The sequence below is a fragment of the Oncorhynchus masou genome, chromosome 12 (genome assembly GCF_036934945.1).
Source record: "Oncorhynchus masou masou isolate Uvic2021 chromosome 12, UVic_Omas_1.1, whole genome shotgun sequence".
In the NCBI taxonomy this organism is placed as follows: domain Eukaryota; kingdom Metazoa; phylum Chordata; class Actinopteri; order Salmoniformes; family Salmonidae; genus Oncorhynchus; species Oncorhynchus masou.
The window spans coordinates 11,575,548-11,602,022 of record NC_088223.1 but is presented as its reverse complement, the minus strand read 5'-3'; the positions used below and the strand labels follow the sequence as shown (position 1 = coordinate 11,602,022).

The 26,475-nt window shown below is 48.1% G+C and overlaps 1 protein-coding gene across 16 annotated transcripts in view; it reads left to right on the top strand.

Annotated features, from left to right (window-relative positions):
• Positions 1-26,475, top strand: part of LOC135549547 (CLIP-associating protein 2-like) — a 152,072-nt gene that overhangs the window by 56,752 nt on the left and 68,845 nt on the right. For all 16 annotated transcript variants that reach the window (XM_064979593.1, XM_064979605.1, XM_064979602.1 and 13 more), the window contains one exon: positions 9,713-9,850. In XM_064979593.1, the coding sequence (XP_064835665.1) occupies positions 9,713-9,850 (138 nt within the window). The remainder of the gene's footprint in view (positions 1-9,712; positions 9,851-26,475) is intronic.

Genomic DNA, 26,475 nt, shown 5'->3' with positions numbered 1-26,475 from the left:
TATTTGGGTGTGTTTGGATGATAGTGGGTGGGTTATTTGGGTGTGTTTGGATGATGGTGGGTGGGTTATTTGGGTGTGTGGATGATAGTGGGTGTGTTATTTGGGTGTGTTTGGATGATGGTGTGGGGGGGTTGGCTGGGTGTGTTTGGATGATGGTGTGGGGGTTATTTGGGTGTGTTTGGATGATAGTGGGTGGGTTATTTGGGTGTGTTTGGATGATGGTGGGTGGGTTATTTGGGTGTGTGGATGATAGTGGGTGTGTTATTTGGGTGTGTTTGGATGATGGTGTGGGGGGTTGGCTGGGTGTGTTTGGATGATGGTGGGGGTTGGCTGGGTGTGTTTGGATGATGATGGTGGGTGGGGGTTGGCTGGGTGTGTTTGGATGATGGTGGGGGGTTGGCTGGGTGTGTTTGGATGATGGTGGGGGTTGGCTGGGTGTGTTTGGATGATGGTGGGGGGGTTGGCTGGGTGTGTTTGGATGATGGTGGGGGGGTTGGCTGGGTGTGTTTGGATGATGATGGTGGGTGGGGGGTTGGCTGGGTGTGTTTGGATGATGATGGTGGGTGGGGGTTGGCTGGGTGTGTTTGGATGATGATGGTGGGTGGGGGTTGGCTGGGTGTGTTTGGATGATGGTGGGGGGGGTTGGCTGGGTGTGTTTGGATGATGATGGTGGGTGGGTGGTTGGCTGGGTGTGTTTGGATGATGATGGTGGGTGGGGGGTTGGCTGGGTGTGTTTGGATGATGGTTGGCTGGATGTGTTTGGATGATGGTGGGTGGGTTATTTGGGTGTGTTTGGATGATGGTGTGGGGGGTTGGCTGGGTGTTTTTGGATGCTGGTGGGGGGGTTGGCTGGGTGTGTTTGGATGATGGGGGGATTGGCTGGGTGTGTTTGGATGATGGTGGGGAGGTTGGCTGGGTGTGTTTGGATGATGATGGTGGGGGTTGGCTGGTGTGTTTGGATGATGATGGTGGGGGTTGGCTGGGTGTGTTTGGATGATGGTGGGGGTTGGCTGGGTGTGTTTGGATGATGGTGGGGGTTGGCTGGGTGTGTTTGGATGATGGTGGGTGGGGGTTGGCTGGGTGTGTTTGGATGATGGTGGGGGGTTGGCTGGGTGTGTTTGGATGATGGTGGGGGGTTGGCTGGGTGTGTTTGGATGATGGTGGGTGGGGGTTGGCTGGGTGTGTTTTGGATGATGGTGGGGGGTTGGCTGGGTGTGTTTGGATGATGGTTGGCTGGGTGTGTTTGGATGATGGTGGGTGGGGTTGGCTGGGTGTGTTTGGATGATGGTGGGGGTTGGCTGGGTGTGTTTGGATGATGGTGGGGGTTGGCTGGGTGTGTTTGGATGATGGTGGGGGTTGGCTGGGTGTGTTTGGATGATGGTGTGGGGGTTGGCTGGGTGTGTTTGGATGATGATGGTGGGTGGGGGTTGGCTGGGTGTGTTTGTATGATGATGGTGGGTGGGGGTTGGCTGGGTGTGTTTGGATGATGGTGGGGGGTGGCTGGGTGTGTTTGGATGATGGTGGGGGGTTGGCTGGGTGTGTTTGGATGATGATGGTGGGTGGGGGTTGGCTGGGTGTGTTTGGATGATGGTGGGGGGGTTGGCTGGGTGTGTTTGGATGATGGTGGGGGGGTTGGCTGGGTGTGTTTGGATGATGATGGTTGGCTGGGTGTGTTTGGATGATGATGGTGGGTGGGGGTTGGCTGGGTGTGTTTGGATGATGGTTGGCTGGATGTGTTTGGATGATGGTGGGTGGGTTATTTGGGTGTGTTTGGATGATGGTGTGGGGGTTGGCTGGGTGTTTTTGGATGATGGTGGGTGGGGGGTTGGCTGGGTGTGTTTGGATGATGGTGGGGGTTGGCTGGGTGTGTTTGGATGATGGTGTGGGGGTTGGCTGGGTGTGTTTGGATGATGATGGTGGGTGGGAGGTTGGCTGGGTGTGTTTGGATGATGGTGGGGGGTGGCTGGGTGTGTTTGGATGATGGTGGGGGTGGCTGGGTGTGTTTGGATGATGGTGGGGGTTGGCTGGGTGTGTTTGGATGATGGTGGGGGGTTGGCTGGGTGTGTTTGGATGATGATGGTGGGTGGGGGTTGGCTGGGTGTGTTTGGATGATGATGGTGGGTGGGGGTTGGCTGGGTGTGTTTGGATGATGGTTGGCTGGATGTGTTTGGATGATGGTGGGTGGGTTATTTGGGTGTGTTTGGATGATGGTGTGGGGGTTGGCTGGGTGTTTTTGGATGATGGTGGGTGGGGGGTTGGCTGGGTGTGTTTGGATGATGGTGGGGGTTGGCTGGGTGTGTTTGGATGATGGGGGGATTGGCTGGGTGTGTTTGGATGATGGTGGGGAGGTTGGCTGGGTGTGTTTGGATGATGATGGTGGGTGGGGGGTTGGCTGGGTGTGTTTGGATGATGGTTGGCTGGATGTGTTTGGATGATGGTGGGTGGGTTATTTGGGTGTGTTTGGATGATGGTGTGGGGGTTGGCTGGGTGTTTTTGGATGATGGTGGGTGGGGGTTGGCTGGGTGTGTTTGGATGATGGTGGGGGTTGGCTGGGTGTGTTTGGATGATGGTGTGGGGGTTGGCTGGGTGTGTTTGGATGATGATGGTGGGTGGGAGGTTGGCTGGGTGTGTTTGGATGATGGTGGGGGGTGGCTGGGTGTGTTTGGATGATGGTGGGGGTGGCTGGGTGTGTTTGGATGATGGTGGGGGGTTGGCTGGGTGTGTTTGGATGATGGTGGGGGTTGGCTGGGTGTGTTTGGATGATGATGGTGGGTGGGGGTTGGCTGGGTGTGTTTGGATGATGGTGGGGGTGGTGGCTGGGTGTGTTTGGATGATGGTGGGGGGTTGGCTGGGTGTGTTTGGATGATGATGGTGGGTGGGGGTTGGCTGGGTGTGTTTGGATGATGGTGGGGGGTTGGCTGGGTGTGTTTGGATGATGGTGGGGGGGTTGGCTGGGTGTGTTTGGATGATGATGGTTGGCTGGGTGTGTTTGGATGATGATGGTGGGTGGGGGGTTGGCTGGGTGTGTTTGGATGATGGTTGGCTGGATGTGTTTGGATGATGGTGGGTGGGTTATTTGGGTGTGTTTGGATGATGGTGTGGGGGGTTGGCTGGGTGTTTTTGGATGATGGGTGGGGGGTTGGCTGGGTGTGTTTGGATGATGGTGGGGGGGTTGGCTGGGTGTGTTTGGATGATGGTGTGGGGGGTTGGCTGGGTGTGTTTGGATGATGATGGTGGGTGGGAGGTTGGCTGGGTGTGTTTGGATGATGGTTGGGGGGTGGCTGGGTGTGTTTGGATGATGGTGGGGGTGGCTGGGTGTGTTTGGATGATGGTGGGGGTTGGCTGGGTGTGTTTGGATGATGGTGGGGGTTGGCTGGGTGTGTTTGGTTGATGATGGTGGGTGGGGGGTTGGCTGGGTGTGTTTGGATGATGATGGTGGGTGGGGGTTGGCTGGGTGTGTTTGGATGATGGTTGGCTGGATGTGTTTGGATGATGGTGGGTGGGTTATTTGGGTGTGTTTGGATGATGGTGTGGGGGTTGGCTGGGTGTTTTTGGATGATGGTGGGTGGGGGGTTGGCTGGGTGTGTTTGGATGATGGTGGGGGGGTTGGCTGGGTGTGTTTGGATGATGGGGGGGATTGGCTGGGTGTGTTTGGATGATGGTGGGGAGGTTGGCTGGGTGTGTTTGGATGATGATGGTGGGTGGGGGGTTGGCTGGGTGTGTTTGGATGATGGTTGGCTGGATGTGTTTGGATGATGGTGGGTGGGTTATTTGGGTGTGTTTGGATGATGGTGTGGGGGGTTGGCTGGGTGTTTTTGGATGATGGTGGGTGGGGGGTTGGCTGGGTGTGTTTGGATGATGGTGGGGGGGTTGGCTGGGTGTGTTTGGATGATGGTGTGGGGGGTTGGCTGGGTGTGTTTGGATGATGATGGTGGGTGGGAGGTTGGCTGGGTGTGTTTGGATGATGGTGGGGGTGGCTGGGTGTGTTTGGATGATGGTGGGGGGTGGCTGGGTGTGTTTGGATGATGGTGGGGAGGTTGGCTGGGTGTGTTTGGATGATGGTGGGGGTTGGCTGGGTGTGTTTGGATGATGATGGTGGGTGGGGGTTGGCTGGGTGTGTTTGGATGATGATGGTGGGTGGGGGTTGGCTGGGTGTGTTTGGATGATGGTTGGCTGGATGTGTTTGGATGATGGTGGGTGGGTTATTTGGGTGTGTTTGGATGATGGTGTGGGGGGTTGGCTGGGTGTTTTTGGATGATGGTGGGTGGGGGTTGGCTGGGTGTGTTTGGATGATGGTGGGGGGTTGGCTGGGTGTGTTTGGATGATGGGGGGATTGGCTGGGTGTGTTTGGATGATGGTGGGGAGGTTGGCTGGGTGTGTTTGGATGATGATGGTGTGGGGGTTGGCTGGTGTGTTTGGATGATGGTGGGGGGTTGGCTGGGTGTGTTTGGATGATGGTGGGGGTTGGCTGGGTGTGTTTGGATGATGGTGGGGGGTTGGCTGGGTGTGTTTGGATGATGGTGGGTGGGGGTTGGCTGGGTGTGTTTGGATGATGGTGGGGGTTGGCTGGGTGTGTTTGGATGATGGTTGGCTGGGTGTGTTTGGATGATGGTGGGTGGGGGTTGGCTGGGTGTGTTTGGATGATGGTGGGGGGATTGGCTGGGTGTGTTTGGATGATGGTGGGGGGGTTGGCTGGGTGTGTTTGGATGATGGTGGGGGGGTTGGCTGGGTGTGTTTGGATGATGATGGTGGGTGTGGGGTTGGCTGGGTGTGTTTGGATGATGGTGGGGGGGCTGGGTGTGTTTGGATGATGGTGGAGGGGGTTGGCTGGGTGTGTTTGGATGATGATGGTGGGTGGGGGGTTGGCTGGGTGTGTTTGGATGATGGTTGGCTGGGTGTGTTTGGATGATGGTGGGTGGGTTATTTGGGTGTGTTTGGATGATGGTGTGGGGGTTGGCTGGGTGTTTTTGGATGATGGTGGGGGGTGTTGGCTGGGTGTGTGGATGATGATGGTGGGGGGTTGGCTGGTTGTGTTTGGATGATGATGGTGGGGGGTTGGCTGGGTGTGTTTGGATGATGGTGGGGGGGTTGGCTGGGTGTGTTTGGATGATGGTGGGGGGGTTGGCTGGGTGTGTTTGGATGATGATGGTGGGTGGGGGGTTGGCTGGGTGTGTTTGGATGATGGTGGGGGGGGGTGGCTGGGTGTGTTTGGATGATGGTGGGGGTTGGCTGGGTGTGTTTGGATGATGGTGGGGGGTTGGCTGGGTGTGTTTGGATGATGGTGGGTGGGGGTTGGCTGGGTGTGTTTGGATGATGGTGGGGGTTGGCTGGGTGTGTTTGGATGATGGTGGGGGGTTGGCTGGGTGTGTTTGGATGATGGTGGGTGGGGGGTTGGCTGGGTGTGTTTTGGATGATGGTGGGGGGTTGGCTGGGTGTGTTTGGATGATGGTTGGCTGGGTGTGTTTGGATGATGGTGGGTGGGGGTTGGCTGGGTGTGTTTGGATGATGGTGGGGGGGTTGGCTGGGTGTGTTTGGATGATGGTGGGGGGGTTGGCTGGGTGTGTTTGGATGATGGTGGGGGTTGGCTGGGTGTGTTTGGATGATGGTGGGGGGTTGGCTGGGTGTGTTTGGATGATGGTGGGTGGGGGGTTGGCTGGGTGTGTTTGGATGATGGTGGGGGTTGGCTGGGTGTGTTTGGATGATGGTGGGGGTTGGCTGGGTGTGTTTGGATGATGGTGGGTGGGGGTTGGCTGGGTGTGTTTGGATGATGGTGGGGGGGGGGTTGGCTGGGTGTGTTTGGATGATGGTTGGCTGGGTGTGTTTGGATGATGATGGTGGGTGGGGGGTTGGCTGGGTGTGTTTGGATGGTGGTGTGGGGGGTTGGCTGGGAGTGTTTGGATGATGATGGTGGGTGGGGGGTTGGCTGGGTGTGTTTGTATGATGATGGTGGGTGGGGGGTTGGCTGGGTGTGTTTGGATGATGGTGGGGGGGGGTGGCTGGGTGTGTTTGGATGATGGTGGGGGGGTTGGCTGGGTGTGTTTGGATGATGATGGTGGGTGGGGGTTGGCTGGGTGTGTTTGGATGATGGTGGGGGTGGCTGGCTGGGTGTGTTTGGATGATGGTGGGGGTTGGCTGGGTGTGTTTGGATGATGATGGTGGGTGGGGGGTTGGCTGGGTGTGTTTGGATGATGATGGTGGGTGGGGGTTGGCTGGGTGTGTTTGGATGATGGTTGGCTGGATGTGTTTGGATGATGGTGGGTGGGTTATTTGGGTGTGTTTGGATGATGATGGTGGGTGGGGGGTTGGCTGGGTGTGTTTGGATGATGATGGTGGGGGTTGGCTGGTGTGTTTGGATGATGATGGTGGGGGGTTGGCTGGGTGTGTTTGGATGATGGTGGGGGTTGGCTGGGTGTGTTTGGATGATGATGGTGTGGGGGTTGGCTGGGTGTTTTTGGATGATGGTGGGTGGGGGTTGGCTGGGTGTGTTTGGATGATGGTGGGGGGTTGGCTGGGTGTGTTTGGATGATGGTGTGGGGGTTGGCTGGGTGTGTTTGGATGATGATGGTGGGTGGGAGGTTGGCTGGGTGTGTTTGGATGATGGTGGGGGGGTGGCTGGGTGTGTTTGGATGATGGTGGGGGGTTGGCTGGGTGTGTTTGGATGATGGTGGGGGGTTGGCTGGGTGTGTTTGGATGATGATGGTGGGTGGGGGGTTGGCTGGGTGTGTTTGGATGATGATGGTGGGTGGGGGGTTGGCTGGGTGTGTTTGGATGATGGTTGGCTGGATGTGTTTGGATGATGGTGGGTGGGTTATTTGGGTGTGTTTGGATGATGGTGTGGGGGGTTGGCTGGGTGTTTTTGGATGATGGTGGGTGGGGGGTTGGCTGGGTGTGTTTGGATGATGGTGGGGGGGTTGGCTGGGTGTGTTTGGATGATGGGGGGATTGGCTGGGTGTGTTTGGATGATGGTGGGGAGGTTGGCTGGGTGTGTTTGGATGATGATGGTGGGTGGGGGGTTGGCTGGGTGTGTTTGGATGATGGTTGGCTGGATGTGTTTGGATGATGGTGGGTGGGTTATTTGGGTGTGTTTGGATGATGGTGTGGGGGTTGGCTGGGTGTTTTTGGATGATGGTGGGGGTTGGCTGGGTGTGTTTGGATGATGGTGTGGGGGTTGGCTGGGTGTGTTTGGATGATGATGGTGGGTGGGAGGTTGGCTGGGTGTGTTTGGATGATGGTGGGGGGGTGGCTGGGTGTGTTTGGATGATGGTGGGGGGTTGGCTGGGTGTGTTTGGATGATGGTTGGCTGGGTGTGTTTGGATGATGGTGGGTGGGGGTTGGCTGGGTGTGTTTGGATGATGGTGGGGGTTGGCTGGGTGTGTTTGGATGATGGTGGGGGTTGGCTGGGTGTGTTTGGATGATGGTGGGGGGTTGGCTGGGTGTGTTTGGATGATGGTGGGGGGTTGGCTGGGTGTGTTTGGATGATGGTTGGCTGGGTGTGTTTGGATGATGGTGGGTGGGTTATTTGGGTGTGTTTGGATGATGGTGTGGGGGTTGGCTGTGTGTTTTTGGATGATGGTGGGTGGGGGTTGGCTGGGTGTGTTTGGATGATGGTGGGGGGTTGGCTGGGTGTGTTTGGATGATGGGGGGATTGGCTGGGTGTGTTTGGATGATGGTGGGGAGTTTGGCTGGGTGTGTTTGGATGATGATGGTGGGGGGTTGGCTGGTGTGTTTGGATGATGGTGGGGGTTGGCTGGGTGTGTTTGGATGATGGTGGGGGGTTGGCTGGGTGTGTTTGGATGATGGTGGGGGGTTGGCTGGGTGTGTTTGGATGATAGTGGGTGGGTTATTTGGGTGTGTGGATGATAGTGGGTGGGTTATTTGGGTGTGTTTGGATGATGGTGTGGGGGGTTGGCTGGGTGTGTTTGGATGATGGTGGGGGGGTGTTGGCTGGGTGTGTGGATGATGATGGTGGGGGGGTTGGCTGGTTGTGTTTGGATGATGATGGTGGGGGGTTGGCTGGGTGTGTTTGGATGATGGTGGGGGGGGTGGCTGGGTGTGTGTTGGTTGTGTGTGTTGGCTGTGCCAGGGGTCATGTTTATAATGCAGGACTGCATTTTCTTTTTTCATGCAGAAAAATAAAAAACATATTAAAAATAACTCTCTGCGTTTTGTAAAAACAGATATAGAATGCTGGTCATTGTAAATTCTGCTTCACTCTGTGTTCGCGCCAAACCGTGAAGGTAGAAGGACTCATTGTTGTGCTTCATTTCCACGCCTTCACTCAGATGAAATATTTTTCCCGTCATCGTTGATCACCAGACCGCTCTGACTGATGTGGAGGCTAGTTTTTCTTCCAGTGTAGTTTTTCTCCGGTAACACGTTTTAAAATGCTAAATTAACTACAAGCAAAACATTTCAAAATGTATCTGGCTACATTCTTTCAATGATAAACCTGGCCATGCATCGTTTTTGCAAAAAGGACATTGCTTTCTTTGTTGTAAAGCTCATTTTCTTGGCTGCTAGCCATATAGTTGCACTTCTGTTGTCATCTGATAAACGATTTTCTGTTGAAAGTGTTGCACAATTGTATTTTGTATAAAGGAAAACTGTAGTTGCACGTCCCTGATATGAAACGCAGGTGAAATGTTTCAAAATGCATATTTTTTGATGTTCTGCATTTTGACAACGTGTGGGTCCGGGACCAAACCGGTCCGTGCATCACTACCAGTATATAGTAAAATCCAGTATACCACCCACCTCTAATCCACAGTTAGTGATGGTTGTGCCACTGGGTATGTGCATGTGTGTTGGAGAGGGAGAGTATTGGCTGTGTGAGATGCTGTCACTGTTTCTATTGTTTACTATTGATGACTGATCAACACTGACTCTACTCTTTTCTTCAGCCAAGACCCCCCCCCCTCTCCTCTCCCCCCTCCTCTCCTCTCCCTTCCTCTCCTCTCCTCCCCCTTCCTCTCCTCTCTTCCCCCTTCCTCTCCTCTCCTCCCCCTTCCTCATCTCTCCTTCCCCTTCCTCATCTCTCCTTCCCCTTCCTCATCTCTCCTTCCTCATCTCTCCTTCCTCATCTCCCCTTCCTCATCTCTCCTCCCCCTTCCTCATCTCTCCTCCCCCTTCCTCATCTCTCCTCCCCCTTCATCTCTCCTCCCCCTTCCTCATCTCTCCTTCCTCATCTCTCCTTCCTCATCTCTCCTCCCCCTCCTCATCTCTCCCCCCTTCCTCATCTCTCCCCCTTCCTCATCTCTCCTCCCCCTTCCTCATCTCTCCTCCCCCTTCCTCATCTCTCCTCCCCCTTCCTCATCTCTCCTCCCCCTTCCTCATCTCTCCTCCCCCCTTCCTCATCTCTCCTCCCCCTTCCTCATCTCTCCTCCCCCCTTCCTCATCTCTCCTCCCCCTTCCTCATCTCTCCTCCCCCTTCCTCATCCCCCCCCTTCCTCATCTCTCCTCCCCCTTCCTCATCTCTCCTCCCCCTTCCTCATCTCTCCTCCCCCTTCCTCATCTCTCCTCCCCCTTCTTTCTTTAACTACTTTAGGGGAATAAGAATGTTGCTTCTCTCTCTCTCCATTTCTCTCTCTCTCTCTCTCTCTCTCCATTTCTCTCTCTCTCTCTCTCTCCATCTCTCTCTCTCTCTCTCTCTCTCCATTTCTCTCTCTCTCTCTCTCTCTCTCTCTCCATCTCTCTCTCTCTCTCTCTCTCTCAGACCGTAGTTTTGATGATGATGCAGACAGTGCAGATGGGAACCGTGCTCAGGCTGCCTTCAAGGTCCCCAAGGTCCCCAAGAAGTCTGCAGAGTCCTCTGCTGCACGAAGACCCAACACTACGGCTTCCAAGATCGGAGGTAAGAGGCGGGATCCTAGTTTACATGAAGTCCAGCCTTGTTTACCTCTTAGAAAGACATTGATACGTCATTGGTAGCATTAACCCGGGATTACTCACACTGTAATAAAATTAACATTTTGCAAATGAAGTTCCTTCGATTCATTTCATATCATTAGTCTCTGATTAATTTCATATCATTAGTCTCTGTGATTAATTTCATATCATTAGTCTCTGTGATTCATTTCATATCATTAGTCTCTGTGATTCATTTCATATCATTAGTCTCTGTGATTCATTTCATATCATTAGTCTCTGTGATTCATTTCATATCATTAGTCTCTGTGATTCATTTCATATCATTAGTCTCTGTGATTCATTTCATACCTTAAGGGAACATTTCGACAATCACCGTATAGTTAGTGAGAAAGTCCCTATTGGAACTGTACGGTCCCTTACTAGACGTCCGAAAACATTTTAGAAATTCGGGGACGGCGTCGGGCCGAGCGGTAGGGCCAGACCTACCGGGAAGTCATCAAATGAACTTTGTCGGACATTCGGTTTTCGTTTAATAAAATAAACAAATTTTAGCCCATTTTTGCGCAATGCCGAAATATCCCACAAGAGGGCATAAGCAATCATATTGCTATTGGACAAAACATCACGAATCACGACGTGCCATATCTCGGAAACCGAAAATATTTCGAAGCCGAAACTTGGTGAGCGTAGGTTTGGCATTATGGGAAGATGGCCCCGAACAAGATGGCGTCTAGGCCTCAACGGTTTTTGAGTTATGGCCATATTTCTGGGATTAAAGGTCCAAAATGAAAATAGAGAAAAGATTTTTTCACTTCACGTCAAAGTCAAGGAGCCTCCGGTGTCAATAAAAAAAATCGGCCATTTATCTATCGTCATTTACGAGAAATCGTACGTTGACCAGATCGTGATGTTCAGATATAGGTGTTTTTTTTTTCAACGGTTACAGATCCAGTTGCAGGGTGTTCATACGAGTATTTTTAAAATGTGCTGCGGAGCTCTGCGACATTTCTGTGATTTTCTATGATTTTCTGAAATAACACACACTCACTAAACCCTCCGTAAATAACTCAGTTCTTAACGTAAAGACTTAAAACTCAGGATTCTGTAAAGGCATACCCCAATGAGGATATGAGTTTATTTATAGCTTCCTGTGCCAACCGGAAGTGCCATAATTGGTGTCTCAGGGGCTGTTTGGAAGGGTTAAAAAATCAGATCTGTCCAAAACTTCATATGTGTGATTAGACAACCCCCATGAACTGTAAATCAGTCATTTTTCCCAACAGATGTCAAAGAAAAGCTCTCACACACACACACACAGCAAGGATGGAGTGACAAAGCGTGGTGTTTAAAGACACAGAGAGCAGGCAATGGCATAAACATAATCCCAAGGCAGGGCCGAGTCCAACGAGGTGCCCCGCTTGACCGTAGCTCACTCGGTCTGAGCGCAGCGACCATGAGAAAAATAGGCCCACAATGAAGCCTGCACCACAATGTCATTTGATTTTGGGTGACAGCGGCGGAACCGTTAGGTTTAGAAGGACAATTCAAACACAGGACTGTTCCTAAGGTCCTCCCGATCTGTGCAAGCCTAACCTTGACTGTGTGGCATTAACCTTTCACAGTTAAAAGAAGGTGTTTACAAAAAAACAGTGTGCATTGACTTCTCTCCCCATAGGAATACATTGCCTGCTCCCCTAAATACAACCTGGGGTCTTTATGGGTTATGAATGCTGTATGAACCTGTCTTCTATGACATTCCATCAGACCACTATGAGGTCTACCTGTGTCGATTCTAAGCTTCCTGGAGCAACCGGAAGTGGTTAGATTGACCCAAAAGGTATTTGGATGTACATCACCTCGAAAGGTGCCGAGGCCTCTGCATTATTCAACCCTGTGTAGATCAGTCAATTCTCAACTTAAAGACTTAAAACTCAGGATTCCCTAGGTTTCTATGTCAGTCAAGACATGTGTGTATTTATAGCTTCCTGTGCCAACCGGAAGTGCCATAATTGGTGACTCAGGGGCTGTTTGGAAGGGTTAAAAAAATCAGATCTGTCCAAAACTTCATATGTGTGATTAGACAACCCCCATGAACTGTAAATCAGTCATTTTTCCCAACAGATGTCAAAGAAAAGCTCTCACACACACACACAGCAAGGATGGAGTGACAAAGCGTGGTGTTTAAAGACACAGAGAGCAGGCAATGGCATAAACATAATCCCAAGGCCGTGCCGAGTCCAACGAGGTGCCCCTCTTGACCGTAGCTCGCTCGGTCTGAGCGCAGCGACCATGAGAAAAATAGGCCCACAATGATGCCTGCACCACAATGTCATTGGATTTTGGGTGACAGCGGCGGAACCGTTAGGTTTAGAAGGACAATTCAAACACAGGACTGTTCCTAAGGTCCTCCCGATCTGTGCAAGCCTAACCTTGACTGTGTGGCATTAACCTTTCACAGTTAAAAGAAGGTGTTTACAAAAAAACAGTGTGCATTGACTTCTCTCCCCATAGGAATACATTGCCTGCTCCCCTAAATACAACCTGGGGTCTTTATGGGTTATGAATGCTGTATGAACCTGTCTTCTAAGACATTCCATCAGACCACTATGAGGTCTACCTGTGTCGATTCTAAGCTTCCTGGAGCAACCGGAAGTGGTTAAATTGACCCAAAAGGTATTTGGATGTACATCACCTCGAAAGGTGCCGAGGCCTCTGCATTATTCAACCCTGTGTAGATCAGTCAATTCTCAACTTAAAGACTTAAAACTCAGGATTCCCTAGGTTTCTATGTCAGTCAAGACATGTGTGTATTTATAGCTTCCTGTGCCAACCGGAAGTGCCATAATTGGTGACTCAGGGGCTGTTTGGAAGGGTTAAAAAAATCAGATCTGTCCAAAACTTCATATGTGTGATTAGACAACCCCCATGAACTGTAAATCAGTCATTTTTCCCAACAGATGTCAAAGAAAAGCTCTCACACACACACACAGCAAGGATGGAGTGACAAAGCGTGGTGTTTAAAGACACAGAGAGCAGGCAATGGCATAAACATAATCCCAAGGCCGTGCCGAGTCCAACGAGGTGCCCCTCTTGACCGTAGCTCGCTCGGTCTGAGCGCAGCGACCATGAGAAAAATAGGCCCACAATGATGCCTGCACCACAATGTCATTGGATTTTGGGTGACAGCGGCGGAACCGTTAGGTTTAGAAGGACAATTCAAACACAGGACTGTTCCTAAGGTCCTCCCGATCTGTGCAAGCCTAACCTTGACTGTGTGGCATTAACCTTTCACAGTTAAAAGAAGGTGTTTACAAAAAAACAGTGTGCATTGACTTCTCTCCCCATAGGAATACATTGCCTGCTCCCCTAAATACAACCTGGGGTCTTTATGGGTTATGAATGCTGTATGAACCTGTCTTCTAAGACATTCCATCAGACCACTATGAGGTCTACCTGTGTCGATTCTAAGCTTCCTGGAGCAACCGGAAGTGGTTAAATTGACCCAAAAGGTATTTGGATGTACATCACCTCGAAAGGTGCCGAGGCCTCTGCATTATTCAACCCTGTGTAGATCAGTCAATTCTCAACTTAAAGACTTAAAACTCAGGATTCCCTAGGTTTCTATGTCAGTCAAGACATGTGTGTATTTATAGCTTCCTGTGCCAACCGGAAGTGCCATAATTGGTGACTCAGGGGCTGTTTGGAAGGGTTAAAAAATCAGATCTGTCCAAAACTTCATATGTGTGATTAGACAACCCCCATGAACTGTAAATCAGTCATTTTTCCCAACAGATGTCAAAGAAAAGCTCTCACACACACACACAGCAAGGATGGAGTGACAAAGCGTGGTGTTTAAAGACACAGAGAGCAGGCAATGGCATAAACATAATCCCAAGGCCGTGCCGAGTCCAACGAGGTGCCCCTCTTGACCGTAGCTCGCTCGGTCTGAGCGCAGCGACCATGAGAAAAATAGGCCCACAATGATGCCTGCACCACAATGTCATTGGATTTTGGGTGACAGCGGCGGAACCGTTAGGTTTAGAAGGACAATTCAAACACAGGACTGTTCCTAAGGTCCTCCCGATCTGTGCAAGCCTAACCTTGACTGTGTGGCATTAACCTTTCACAGTTAAAAGAAGGTGTTTACAAAAAAACAGTGTGCATTGACTTCTCTCCCCATAGGAATACATTGCCTGCTCCCCTAAATACAACCTGGGGTCTTTATGGGTTATGAATGCTGTATGAACCTGTCTTCTATGACATTCCATCAGACCACTATGAGGTCTACCTGTGTCGATTCTAAGCTTCCTGGAGCAACCGGAAGTGGTTAGATTGACCCAAAAGGTATTTGGATGTACATCACCTCGAAAGGTGCCGAGGCCTCTGCATTTTTCAACCCTGTGTAGATCAGTCAATTCTCAACTTAAAGACTTAAAACTCAGGATTCCCTAGGTTTCTATGTCAGTCAAGACATGTGTGTATTTATAGCTTCCTGTGCCAACCGGAAGTGCCATAATTGGTGACTCAGGGGCTGTTTGGAAGGGTTAAAAAAATCAGATCTGTCCAAAACTTCATATGTGTGATTAGACAACCCCCATGAACTGTAAATCAGTCATTTTTCCCAACAGATGTCAAAGAAAAGCTCTCACACACACACACAGCAAGGATGGAGTGACAAAGCGTGGTGTTTAAAGACACAGAGAGCAGGCAATGGCATAAACATAATCCCAAGGCCGTGCCGAGTCCAACGAGGTGCCCCTCTTGACCGTAGCTCGCTCGGTCTGAGCGCAGCGACCATGAGAAAAATAGGCCCACAATGATGCCTGCACCACAATGTCATTGGATTTTGGGTGACAGCGGCGGAACCGTTAGGTTTAGAAGGACAATTCAAACACAGGACTGTTCCTAAGGTCCTCCCGATCTGTGCAAGCCTAACCTTGACTGTGTGGCATTAACCTTTCACAGTTAAAAGAAGGTGTTTACAAAAAAACAGTGTGCATTGACTTCTCTCCCCATAGGAATACATTGCCTGCTCCCCTAAATACAACCTGGGGTCTTTATGGGTTATGAATGCTGTATGAACCTGTCTTCTATGACATTCCATCAGACCACTATGAGGTCTACCTGTGTCGATTCTAAGCTTCCTGGAGCAACCGGAAGTGGTTAGATTGACCCAAAAGGTATTTGGATGTACATCACCTCGAAAGGTGCCGAGGCCTCTGCATTTTTCAACCCTGTGTAGATCAGTCAATTCTCAACTTAAAGACTTAAAACTCAGGATTCCCTAGGTTTCTATGTCAGTCAAGACATGTGTGTATTTATAGCTTCCTGTGCCAACCGGAAGTGCCATAATTGGTGACTCAGGGGCTGTTTGGAAGGGTTAAAAAAATCAGATCTGTCCAAAACTTCATATGTGTGATTAGACAACCCCCATGAACTGTAAATCAGTCATTTTTCCCAACAGATGTCAAAGAAAAGCTCTCACACACACACACAGCAAGGATGGAGTGACAAAGCGTGGTGTTTAAAGACACAGAGAGCAGGCAATGGCATAAACATAATCCCAAGGCCGTGCCGAGTCCAACGAGGTGCCCCGCTTGACCGTAGCTCGCTCGGTCTGAGCGCAGCGACCATGAGAAAAATAGGCCCACAATGAAGCCTGCACCACAATGTTATTTGATTTTGGGTGACAGCGGCGGAACCGTTAGGTTTAGAAGGACAATTCAAACACAGGACTGTTCCTAAGGTCCTCCTGATCTGTGCAAGCCTAACCTTGACTGTGTGGCATTAACCTTTCACAGTTAAAAGAAGGTGTTTACAAAAAAACAGTGTGCATTGACTTCTCTCCCCATAGGAATACATTGCCTGCTCCCCTAAATACAACCTGGGGTCTTTATGGGTTATGAATGCTGTATGAACCTGTCTTCTATGACATTCCATCAGACCACTATGAGGTCTACCTGTGTCGATTCTAAGCTTCCTGGAGCAACCGGAAGTGGTTAAATTGACCCAAAAGGTATTTGGATGTACATCACCTCGAAAGGTGCCGAGGCCTCTGCATTATTCAACCCTGTGTAGATCAGTCAATTCTCAACTTAAAGACTTAAAACTCAGGATTCCCTAGGTTTCTATGTCAGTCAAGACATGTGTGTATTTATAGCTTCCTGTGCCAACCGGAAGTGCCATAATTGGTGTCTCAGGGGCTGTTTGGAAGGGTTAAAAAAATCAGATCTGTCCAAAACTTCATATGTGTGATTAGACAACCCCCATGAACTGTAAATCAGTCATTTTTCCCATAAAAATTCAAAGGAAAAATAAATCACACAGATACACAACTTGGATGGAGGGACGTATTGGGGTGTGTAGAGACTGACAGTGCCTCCAATAGTTAGCTTTGTTCGAGCTAAAAAAGAACCGTCAGACCTAGAGTTCCGAAACTTTAGAATCCTGTTCTAGACCTCAGGTAGATAGTGCGTGGTGAGTTACGGCGCTCTAGGAGGTTCTCGGACCGAGAAACAGCGTCGAACATTTGCAATGACTTCAATTCATTTTGACCATTACGAAAATGGCGACATTTAGAAATGTCCCAGAGACACAAGACTAGGTGCATTGTGACCGTCTCTGCCCATAGAGACAGAACCCAACATCTCGGTCCGATAGCTCATTCAAGGACCCCGTAGCAAGGCATTGAAAAAAGTGGATTTTCAGCACCAATTAGGCTTTTACTCGGACACCAAATGACCTATCGGGCCGAAACTCGGGATTCGGGTCGCCTCACATAGGACTACACATAATGTCCGAACTGGCCCCGCAGCTAGAAAGTAACTATGTGTTTTATGGTTTTTTAATGTTTTGTACCGAAGGACTTGTGAATTTTGGGCCAGCTCTGAAGTATGTTATACTTGGCTCCTAAATGAGTTGGGAAAAGTGGGTTTGGTGTCAGTTTGTATCAGTTTGGTGTCAGAATGATATCAAATTGACTGATGGACGGTGACTTGCAGGTGACTCTTGTCCATTAGCAATATGTTTAAGCGGTGAGGTACCATCACCAAAAGCGACATTCTGAAATCAACCCAAACGAGCCATGGAGAGGTACCAGTATCACTGCCCAGACATCCCTATGTCATCGGGCCAGTCAATTTGGCATTCCTGCATGATTTTTATGGCATGACAAATTGGTGATGGTGACTGCCCAGTTAACCATATGGCAACTGCACAGTGACTTTGAAAGAGTGAGAAAAATCACCAAATGGACATTCTGGAATCAACCCTAACGAGCAATGGAGAGGTACCAGAATCACTGCCAAGCCATCCCGACTTCATCGGGCCAGTCAATTTGGCATTCCTGCAAAAATTTTCAGTGACTTTGCAAAAGTAAGGAACATTTGCAATATGTTTTAACAGTGAGGTACCATCACCAAAAGCGACATTCTGAAATCAACCCAAACGAGCCATGGAGAGGTACCAGTATCACTGCCCAGCCATCCCGAGGTCATCGGGCCAGTCAATTTGGCATTCCTGCAAAAATTTTCAGTGACTTTGCAAAAGTAAGGAACATTTGCAATATGTTTTAACAGTGAGGTACCATCACCAAAAGCGACATTCTGAAATCAACCCAAACGAGCCATGGAGAGGTACCAGTATCACTGCCCAGCCATCCCGAGGTCATCGGGCCAGTCAATTTGGCATTCCTGCAAAAATTTTCAGTGACTTTGAAAAAGTAAGGAACATTTGCAATATGTTTTAACAGTGAGGTACCATCACCAAAAGCGACATTCTGAAATCAACCCAAACGAGCCATGGAGAGGTACCAGTATCACTGCCCAGCCATCCTGAGGTCATCGGGCCAGTCAATTTGGCATTCCTGCATGATTTTTATGGCATGACAAATTGGTGATGGTGACTGCCCAGTTAACCATATGGCAAATGCACAGTGACTTTGCAAAAGTGAGAAAACATGACCAAATGGACATTCTGAAATCAACCCTAACGAGTGATGGAGAGGTACCAGTATCACTGCCCAGCCATCCCGAGGTCATCGGGCCAGTCAATTTGGCATTCCTGCAAAAATTTTCAGTGACTTTGCAAAAGTAAGGAACATTTGCAATATGTTTTAACAGTGAGGTACCATCACCAAAAGCGACATTCTGAAATCAACCCAAACGAGCCATGGAGAGGTACCAGTATCACTGCCCAGCCATCCCGAGGTCATCGGGCCAGTCAATTTGGCATTCCTGCAAAAATTTTCAGTGACTTTGCAAAAGTAAGGAACATTTGCAATATGTTTTAACAGTGAGGTACCATCACCAAAAGCGACATTCTGAAATCAACCCAAACGAGCCATGGAGAGGTACCAGTATCACTGCCCAGCCATCCCGAGGTCATCGGGCCAGTCAATTTGGCATTCCTGCAAAAATTTTCAGTGACTTTGCAAAAGTAAGGAACATTTGCAATATGTTTTAACAGTGAGGTACCATCACCAAAAGCGACATTCTGAAATCAACCCAAACGAGCCATGGAGAGGTACCAGTATCACTGCCCAGACATCCCTATGTCATCGGGCCAGTCAATTTGGCATTCCTGCATGATTTTTATGGCATGACAAATTGGTGATGGTGACTGCCCAGTTAACCATATGGCAAATGCACAGTGACTTTGCAAAAGTGAGAAAACATGACCAAATGGACATTCTGAAATCAACACAAACAATGGCATGACCATAGTGTCCAGACTGTGCCGAGTCCAACGAGGTGCCCCGCTTGACCGTAGCTCGCTCGGTCTGAGCGCAGCGACCATGAGAAAAATAGGCCCAATATGAAGCCTTCACCAGTACGTCATTTGATTTTGGGTGACAGCGGCGGAACCGTTAGGTTTAGAAAGACAATTCAACCACAGGACTGTTCCTAAGGTCCTCCTGATCTGTCCAAGCCTATCCTTGACCGTGTGACATTAACCCTTCACAGTCAAAAGAAGGTGTTTACATAAAAACAGTGTTCATTGACTTCTCTCCCCATAGGAATATATTGGCTGCTCCACTAAATACAACCTGGAGTCTATATGGGTTATGAATGTTGTATGAACCTGTCTTTGGTACCAGTCCATCAGACCACTATAAGGTCTACCTGTGTCGATTCTAAGCTTCCTGGACCAACCGGAAGTGGTTCAAATCGCCCTAAAAGTGTATACCCATACACTGCCTGCAATTTGATGGACATATTGCATTGAACCCTGTGTAAATCAGTCAGTTTTCATGGTAAAGACTTAAAACTCAGGATTCTCTAATGGAATAGCCCAATGAGGATGTATGTTGAGTTACAGCTTCCTGTGCCAACCGGAAGTGCCATAATTGGTGACTCAGGGGCTGTTTGGAAGGGTTAAAAAAATCAGATCTGTCCAAAACTTCATATGTGTGATTAGACAACCCCCATGAACTGTAAATCAGTCATTTTCCCCAACAGATGTCAAAGAAAAGCTCTCACACACACACACAGCAAGGATGGAGTGACAAAGCGTGGTGTTTAAAGACACAGAGAGCAGGCAATGGCATAAACATAATCCCAAGGCCGTGCCGAGTCCAACGAGGTGCCCCGCTTGACCGTAGCTCGCTCGGTCTGAGCGCAGCGACCATGAGAAAAATAGGCCCACAATGATGCCTGCACCACAATGTCATTGGATTTTGGGTGACAGCGGCGGAACCGTTAGGTTTAGAAGGACAATTCAAACACAGGACTGTTCCTAAGGTCCTCCCGGTCTGTGCAAGCCTAACCTTGACTGTGTGGCATTAACCTTTCACAGTTAAAAGAAGGTGTTTACAAAAAAACAGTGTGCATTGACTTCTCTCCCCATAGGAATACATTGCCTGCTCCCCTAAATACAACCTGGGGTCTTTATGGGTTATGAATGCTGTATGAACCTGTCTTCTATGACATTCCATCAGACCACTATGAGGTCTACCTGTGTCGATTCTAAGCTTCCTGGAGCAACCGGAAGTGGTTAGATTGACCCAAAAGGTATTTGGATGTACATCACCTCGAAAGGTGCCGAGGCCTCTGCATTTTTCAACCCTGTGTAGATCAGTCAATTCTCAACTTAAAGACTTAAAACTCAGGATTCCCTAGGTTTCTATGTCAGTCAAGACATGTGTGTATTTATAGCTTCCTGTGCCAACCGGAAGTGCCATAATTGGTGACTCAGGGGCTGTTTGGAAGGGTTAAAAAAATCAGATCTGTCCAAAACTTCATATGTGTGATTAGACAACCCCCATGAACTGTAAATCAGTCATTTTTCCCAACAGATGTCAAAGAAAAGCTCTCTCACACACACAGCAAGGATGGAGTGACAAAGCGTGGTGTTTAAAGACACAGAGAGCAGGCAATGGCATAAACATAATCCCAAGGCCGTGCCGAGTCCAACGAGGTGCCCCGCTTGACCGTAGCTCGCTCGGTCTGAGCGCAGCGACCATGAGAAAAATAGGCCCACAATGATGCCTGCACCACAATGTCATTGGATTTTGGGTGACAGCGGCGGAACCGTTAGGTTTAGAAGGACAATTCAAACACAGGACTGTTCCTAAGGTCCTCCCGGTCTGTGCAAGCCTAACCTTGACTGTGTGGCATTAACCTTTCACAGTTAAAAGAAGGTGTTTACAAAAAAACAGTGTGCATTGACTTCTCTCCCCATAGGAATACATTGCCTGCTCCCCTAAATACAACCTGGGGTCTTTATGGGTTATGAATGCTGTATGAACCTGTCTTCTATGACATTCCATCAGACCACTATGAGGTCTACCTGTGTCGATTCTAAGCTTCCTGGAGCAACCGGAAGTGGTTAGATTGACCCAAAAGGTATTTGGATGTACATCACCTCGAAAGGTGCCGAGGCCTCTGCATTTTTCAACCCTGTGTAGATCAGTCAATTCTCAACTTAAAGACTTAAAACTCAGGATTCCCTAGGTTTCTATGTCAGTCAAGACATGTGTGTATTTATAGCTTCCTGTGCCAACCGGAAGTGCCATAATTGGTGTCTCAGGGGCTGTTTGGAAGGGTTAAAAAAATCAGATCTGTCCAAAACTTCATATGTGTGATTAGACAACCCCCATGAACTGTAAATCAGTCATTTTTCCCATAAAAATTCAAAGGAAAAATAAATCACACAGATACACAACTTGGATGGAGGGACGTATTGGGGTGTGTAGAGACTGACAGTGCCTCCAATAGTTAGCTTTGTTCGAGCTAAAAAAGAACCGTAAGACCTAGAGTTCCGAAACTTTAGAATCCTGTTCTAGACCTCAGGTAGATAGTGCGTGGTGAGTTACGGCGCTCTAGGAGGTTCTCGGACCGAGAAACAGCGTCGAACATTTGCAATGACTTCAATTCATTTTGACCATTACGAAAATGGCGACATTTAGAAATGTCCCAGAGACACAAGACTAGGTGCATTGTGACCGTCTCGGCCCATAGAGACAGAACCCAACATCTCGGTCCGATAGCTCATTCAAGGACCCCGTAGCAAGGCATTGAAAAAAGTGGATTTTCAGCACCAATTAGGCTTTTACTCGGACACCAAATGACCTATCGGGCCGAAACTCGGGATTCGGGGTCGCCTCACATAGGACTACACATAATGTCCGAACTGGCCCCGCAGCTAGAAAGTAACTATGTGTTTTATGGTTTTTTAATGTTTTGTACCGAAGGCCTTGTGAATTTTGGGCCAGCTCTGAAGTATGTTATACTTGGCTCCTAAATGAGTTGGGAAAAGTGGGTTTGGTGTCAGTTTGTATCAGTTTGGTGTCAGAATGATATCAAATTGACTGATGGACGGTGACTTGCAGGTGACTCTTGTCCATTAGCAATATGTTTAAGCGGTGAGGTACCATCACCAAAAGCGACATTCTGAAATCAACCCAAACGAGCGATGGAGAGGTACCAGTATCACTGCCAAGCCATCCCGAGGTCATCGGGCCAGTCAATTTGGCATTCCTGCAAAAATTTTCAGTGACTTTGCAAAAGTAAGGAACATTTGCAATATGTTTTAACAGTGAGGTACCATCACCAAAAGCGACATTCTGAAATCAACCCAAACGAGCCATGGAGAGGTACCAGTATCACTGCCCAGCCATCCCGAGGTCATCGGGCCAGTCAATTTGGCATTCCTGCAAAAAAAATTTGTGACTTTGCAAAAGTAAGGAACATTTGCAATATGTTTAAGCGGTGAGGTACCATCACCAAAAGCGACATTCTGAAATCAACCCAAACGAGCCATGGAGAGGTACCAGTATCACTGCCCAGCCATCCCGAGGTCATCGGGCCAGTCAATTTGGCATTCCTGCAAAAATTTTTTGTGACTTTGCAAAAGTAAGGAACATTTGCAATATGTTTTAACAGTGAGGTACCATCACCAAAAGCGACATTCTGAAATCAACCCAAACGAGCCATGGAGAGGTACCAGTATCACTGCCCAGCCATCCCGAGGTCATCGGGCCAGTCAATTTGGCATTCCTGCAAAAATTTTCAGTGACTTTGCAAAAGTAAGGAACATTTGCAATATGTTTTAACAGTGAGGTACCATCACCAAAAGCGACATTCTGAAATCAACCCAAACGAGCGATGGAGAGGTACCAAAATCACTGCCCAGCCATCCTGAGGTCATCGGGCCAGTCAATTTGGCATTCCTGCATGATTTTTATGGCATGACAAATTGGTGATGGTGACTGCCCAGTTAACCATATGGCAAATGCACAGTGACTTTGCAAAAGTGAGAAAACATGACCAAATGGACATTCTGAAATCAACCCTAACGAGTGATGGAGAGGTACCAGAATCACTGCCAAGCCATCCCGAGTTCATCGGGCCAGTCAATTTGGCATTCCTGCACAAATTTTCAGTGACTTTGCAAAAGTAAGGAACATTTGCAATATGTTTTAACAGTGAGGTACCATCACCAAAAGCGACATTCTGAAATCAGCCCAAACGAGCGATGGAGAGGTACCAGAATCACTGCCAAGCCATCCCGACTTCATCGGGCCAGTCAATTTGGCATTCCTGCAAAAATTTTCAGTGACTTTGCAAAAGTAAGGAACATTTGCAATATGTTTTAACAGTGAGGTACCATCACCAAAAGCGACATTCTGAAATCAACCCAAACGAGCCATGGAGAGGTACCAGTATCACTGCCCAGCCATCCCGAGGTCATCGGGCCAGTAAATTTGGCATTCCTGCATGATTTTTATAGCATGACAAATTGGTGATGGTGACTGCCCAGTTAACCATATGGCAAATGCACAGTGACTTTGAAAGAGTGAGAAAAATCACCAAATGGACATTCTGAAATCAGCCCAAACGAGCGATGGAGAGGTACCAGTATCACTGCCCAGCCATCCCGAGGTCATCGGGCCAGTCAATTTGGCATTCCTGCAAGAATTTTTTGTGACTTTGCAAAAGTAAGGAACATTTGCAATATGTTTAAGCGGTGAGGTACCATCACCAAAAGCGACATTCTGAAATCAGCCCAAACGAGCCATGAAGAGGTACCAGTATCACTGCCCAGCCATCCCGAGGTCATCGGGCCAGTCAATTTGGCATTCCTGCATGATTTTTATAGCATGACAAATTGGTGATGGTGACTGCCCAGTTAACCATATGGCAACTGCACAGTGACTTTGAAAGAGTGAGAAAAATCACCAAATGGACATTCTGAAATCAGCCCAAACGAGCGATGGAGAGGTACCAGAATCACTGCCAAGCCATCCCGACTTCATCGGGCCAGTCAATTTGGCATTCCTGCAAAAATTTTCAGTGACTTTGCAAAAGTAAGGAACATTTGCAATATGTTTTAACAGTGAGGTACCATCACCAAAAGCGACATTCTGAAATCAACCCAAACGAGCCATGGAGAGGTACCAGTATCACTGCCCAGCCATCCCGAGGTCATCGGGCCAGTCAATTTGGCATTCCTGCACAAATTTTCAGTGACTTTGCAAAAGTAAGGAACATTTGCAATATGTTTTAACAGTGAGGTACCATCACCAAAAGCGACATTCTGAAATCAACCCAAACGAGCGATGGAGAGGTACCAGTATCACTCCCCAGCCATCCTGAGGTCATCGGGCCAGTCAATTTGGCATTCCTGCATGATTTTAATGGCATGACAAATTGGTGATGGTGACTGCCCAGTTAACCATATGGCAAATGCACAGTGACTTTGCAAAAGTGAGAAAACATGACCAAATGGACATTCTGAAATCAACACAAACAATGGCATGACCATAGTGTCCAGACTGTGCCGAGTCCAACGAGGTGCCCCACTTGACCGTAGCTCGCTCGGTCTGAGCGCGGCGACCATGAGAAAAATAGGCCCAATATGAAGCCTTCACCAGTACGTCATTTGATTTTGGGTGACAGCGGCGGAACCGTTAGGTTTAGAAAGACAATTCAACCACAGGACTGTTCCTAAGGTCCTCCTGATCTGTCCAAGCCTATCCTTGACCGTGTGACATTAACCCTTCACAGTCAAAAGAAGGTGTTTACATAAAAACAGTGTTCATTGACTTCTCTCCCCATAGGAATATATTGGCTGCTCCACTAAATACAACCTGGAGTCTATATGGGTTATGAATGTTGTATGAACCTGTCTTTGGTACCAGTCCATCAGACCACTATAAGGTCTACCTGTGTCGATTCTAAGCTTCCTGGACCAACCGGAAGTGGTCCAAATCGCCCTAAAAGTGTGTACCCATACACTGCCTGCAATTTGATGGACATAGTGCATTGAACCCTGTGTAAATCAGTCAGTTTTCATGGTAAAGACTTAAAACTCAGGATTCTCTAATGGAATACCCCAATGAGGATGTATGTTGAGTTACAGCTTCCTGTGCCAACCGGAAGTGCCATAATTGGTCTCTCATGGGCTGTTTGGAGGGGTTAAAAAAATCAGATCTTTCCAAAACTTCATATATATGATTAGGCAACCCCCATGAACTGTAAATCAGTCATTTTTCCCATAAAAATTCAAAGGAAAACTAAATCACACAGATACACAACATGGATGGAGGGACGTATCATTGGGGTGCGTAGAGACTGACAGTGCCTCCAATAGTTAGCTTTGAATGATATCAAATTGACTGATGGACAGTGACTTGCAGGTGACTCTTGTCCATTAGCAATATGTTTAAGCGGTGAGGTACCATCACCAAAAGCGACATTCTGAAATCAACCCAAACGAGCCATGGAGAGGTACCAGTATCACTGCCCAGCCATCCCGAGGTCATCGGGCCAGTCAATTTGTCATTCCTGCAAAAATTTTCAGTGACTTTGCAAAAGTAAGGAACATTTGCAATATGTTTTAACAGTGAGGTACCATCACCAAAAGCGACATTCTGAAATCAACCCAAACGAGCCATGGAGAGGTACCAGTATCACTGCCCAGCCATCCCGAGGTCATCGGGCCAGTCAATTTGGCATTCCTGCATGATTTTTATGGCATGACAAATTGGTGATGGTGAATGCCCAGTTAACCATATGGCAAATGCACAGTGACTTTGCAAAAGTGAGAAAACATAAACAAATGGACATGATGAAATCAACACCACGAGTGATTGAAAGGAACAACAATCACTGCCCGGCCATCCCGAGTTCATCAGGCCAGTCAATTTTGCATTTCTGAAGGATTTTTGAGCATGTCAAATTTCTTATGACATTTGGCCCCCACAAAACATATGCCTTATGCACAAGCAAAAAAAAACAAAAACATTATAATAATAAAATATGACTAAAGTATGTTGATACAGTTCTTATACGTGTGTAACTGACACAAAATGCGAAAAAATTTCGAAAAACGGTCCAGAAAGCACTTTTTAGGGGTGTGTGAAGTTTTTTATGAAATTTAATAATTTTTGACTTTTGACTTCTGACTTCCTATGAAATCATATTGCAGATGGACAAAACACATGCAATATGCGCAAGTAAAAAAAATAAAAAAAATTATGATAATAAAATATGACTAAAGTATGTTGATACAGTTCTTATACGTGTGTAACTGACACAAAATGCGAAAAAATTTCGAAAAACGGTCCAGAAAGCACTTTTTTAGGGGTGTGTGAAGTTTTTTATGAAATTTAAGAATTTTTGACTTTTGACTTCTGACTTCCTATGAAATCATATTGCAAATGGACAAAACATATGCAATATGCGCAAGTAAAAAAATTAAAAAAATTATGTTAATAAAATTGGACAAAAGTATTTTCATACAGTTCTTATACATGTGTAATTGTCAAAAAAAGCGAAAGAATTTGAAAAACGGTCCAGAAAGCACTTTTTTAAGGGGTGATACGTTTTTTTCAAAAAATTCGTTTTTTCAAAATTTGGCTTTTGGATGTTGACTTGGAGTCCAATACCAATATGAAAAACCATGGTGGAGTGCAATCGCCACCTGTTGGATTTTTGAAGTGTTACAACTGGCAATACCCATATGGCAATAGCAGTAAACTTTGCATGAATCAACGCCGCTTTGGGTGGTATTGGCCAATGTGTGCATGGTTCGGTCAATGCCAATAACTTGCCATTCATTTTTGTCCACTACGGGGGTGAAATCCCTTACATATCATTAGTCTCT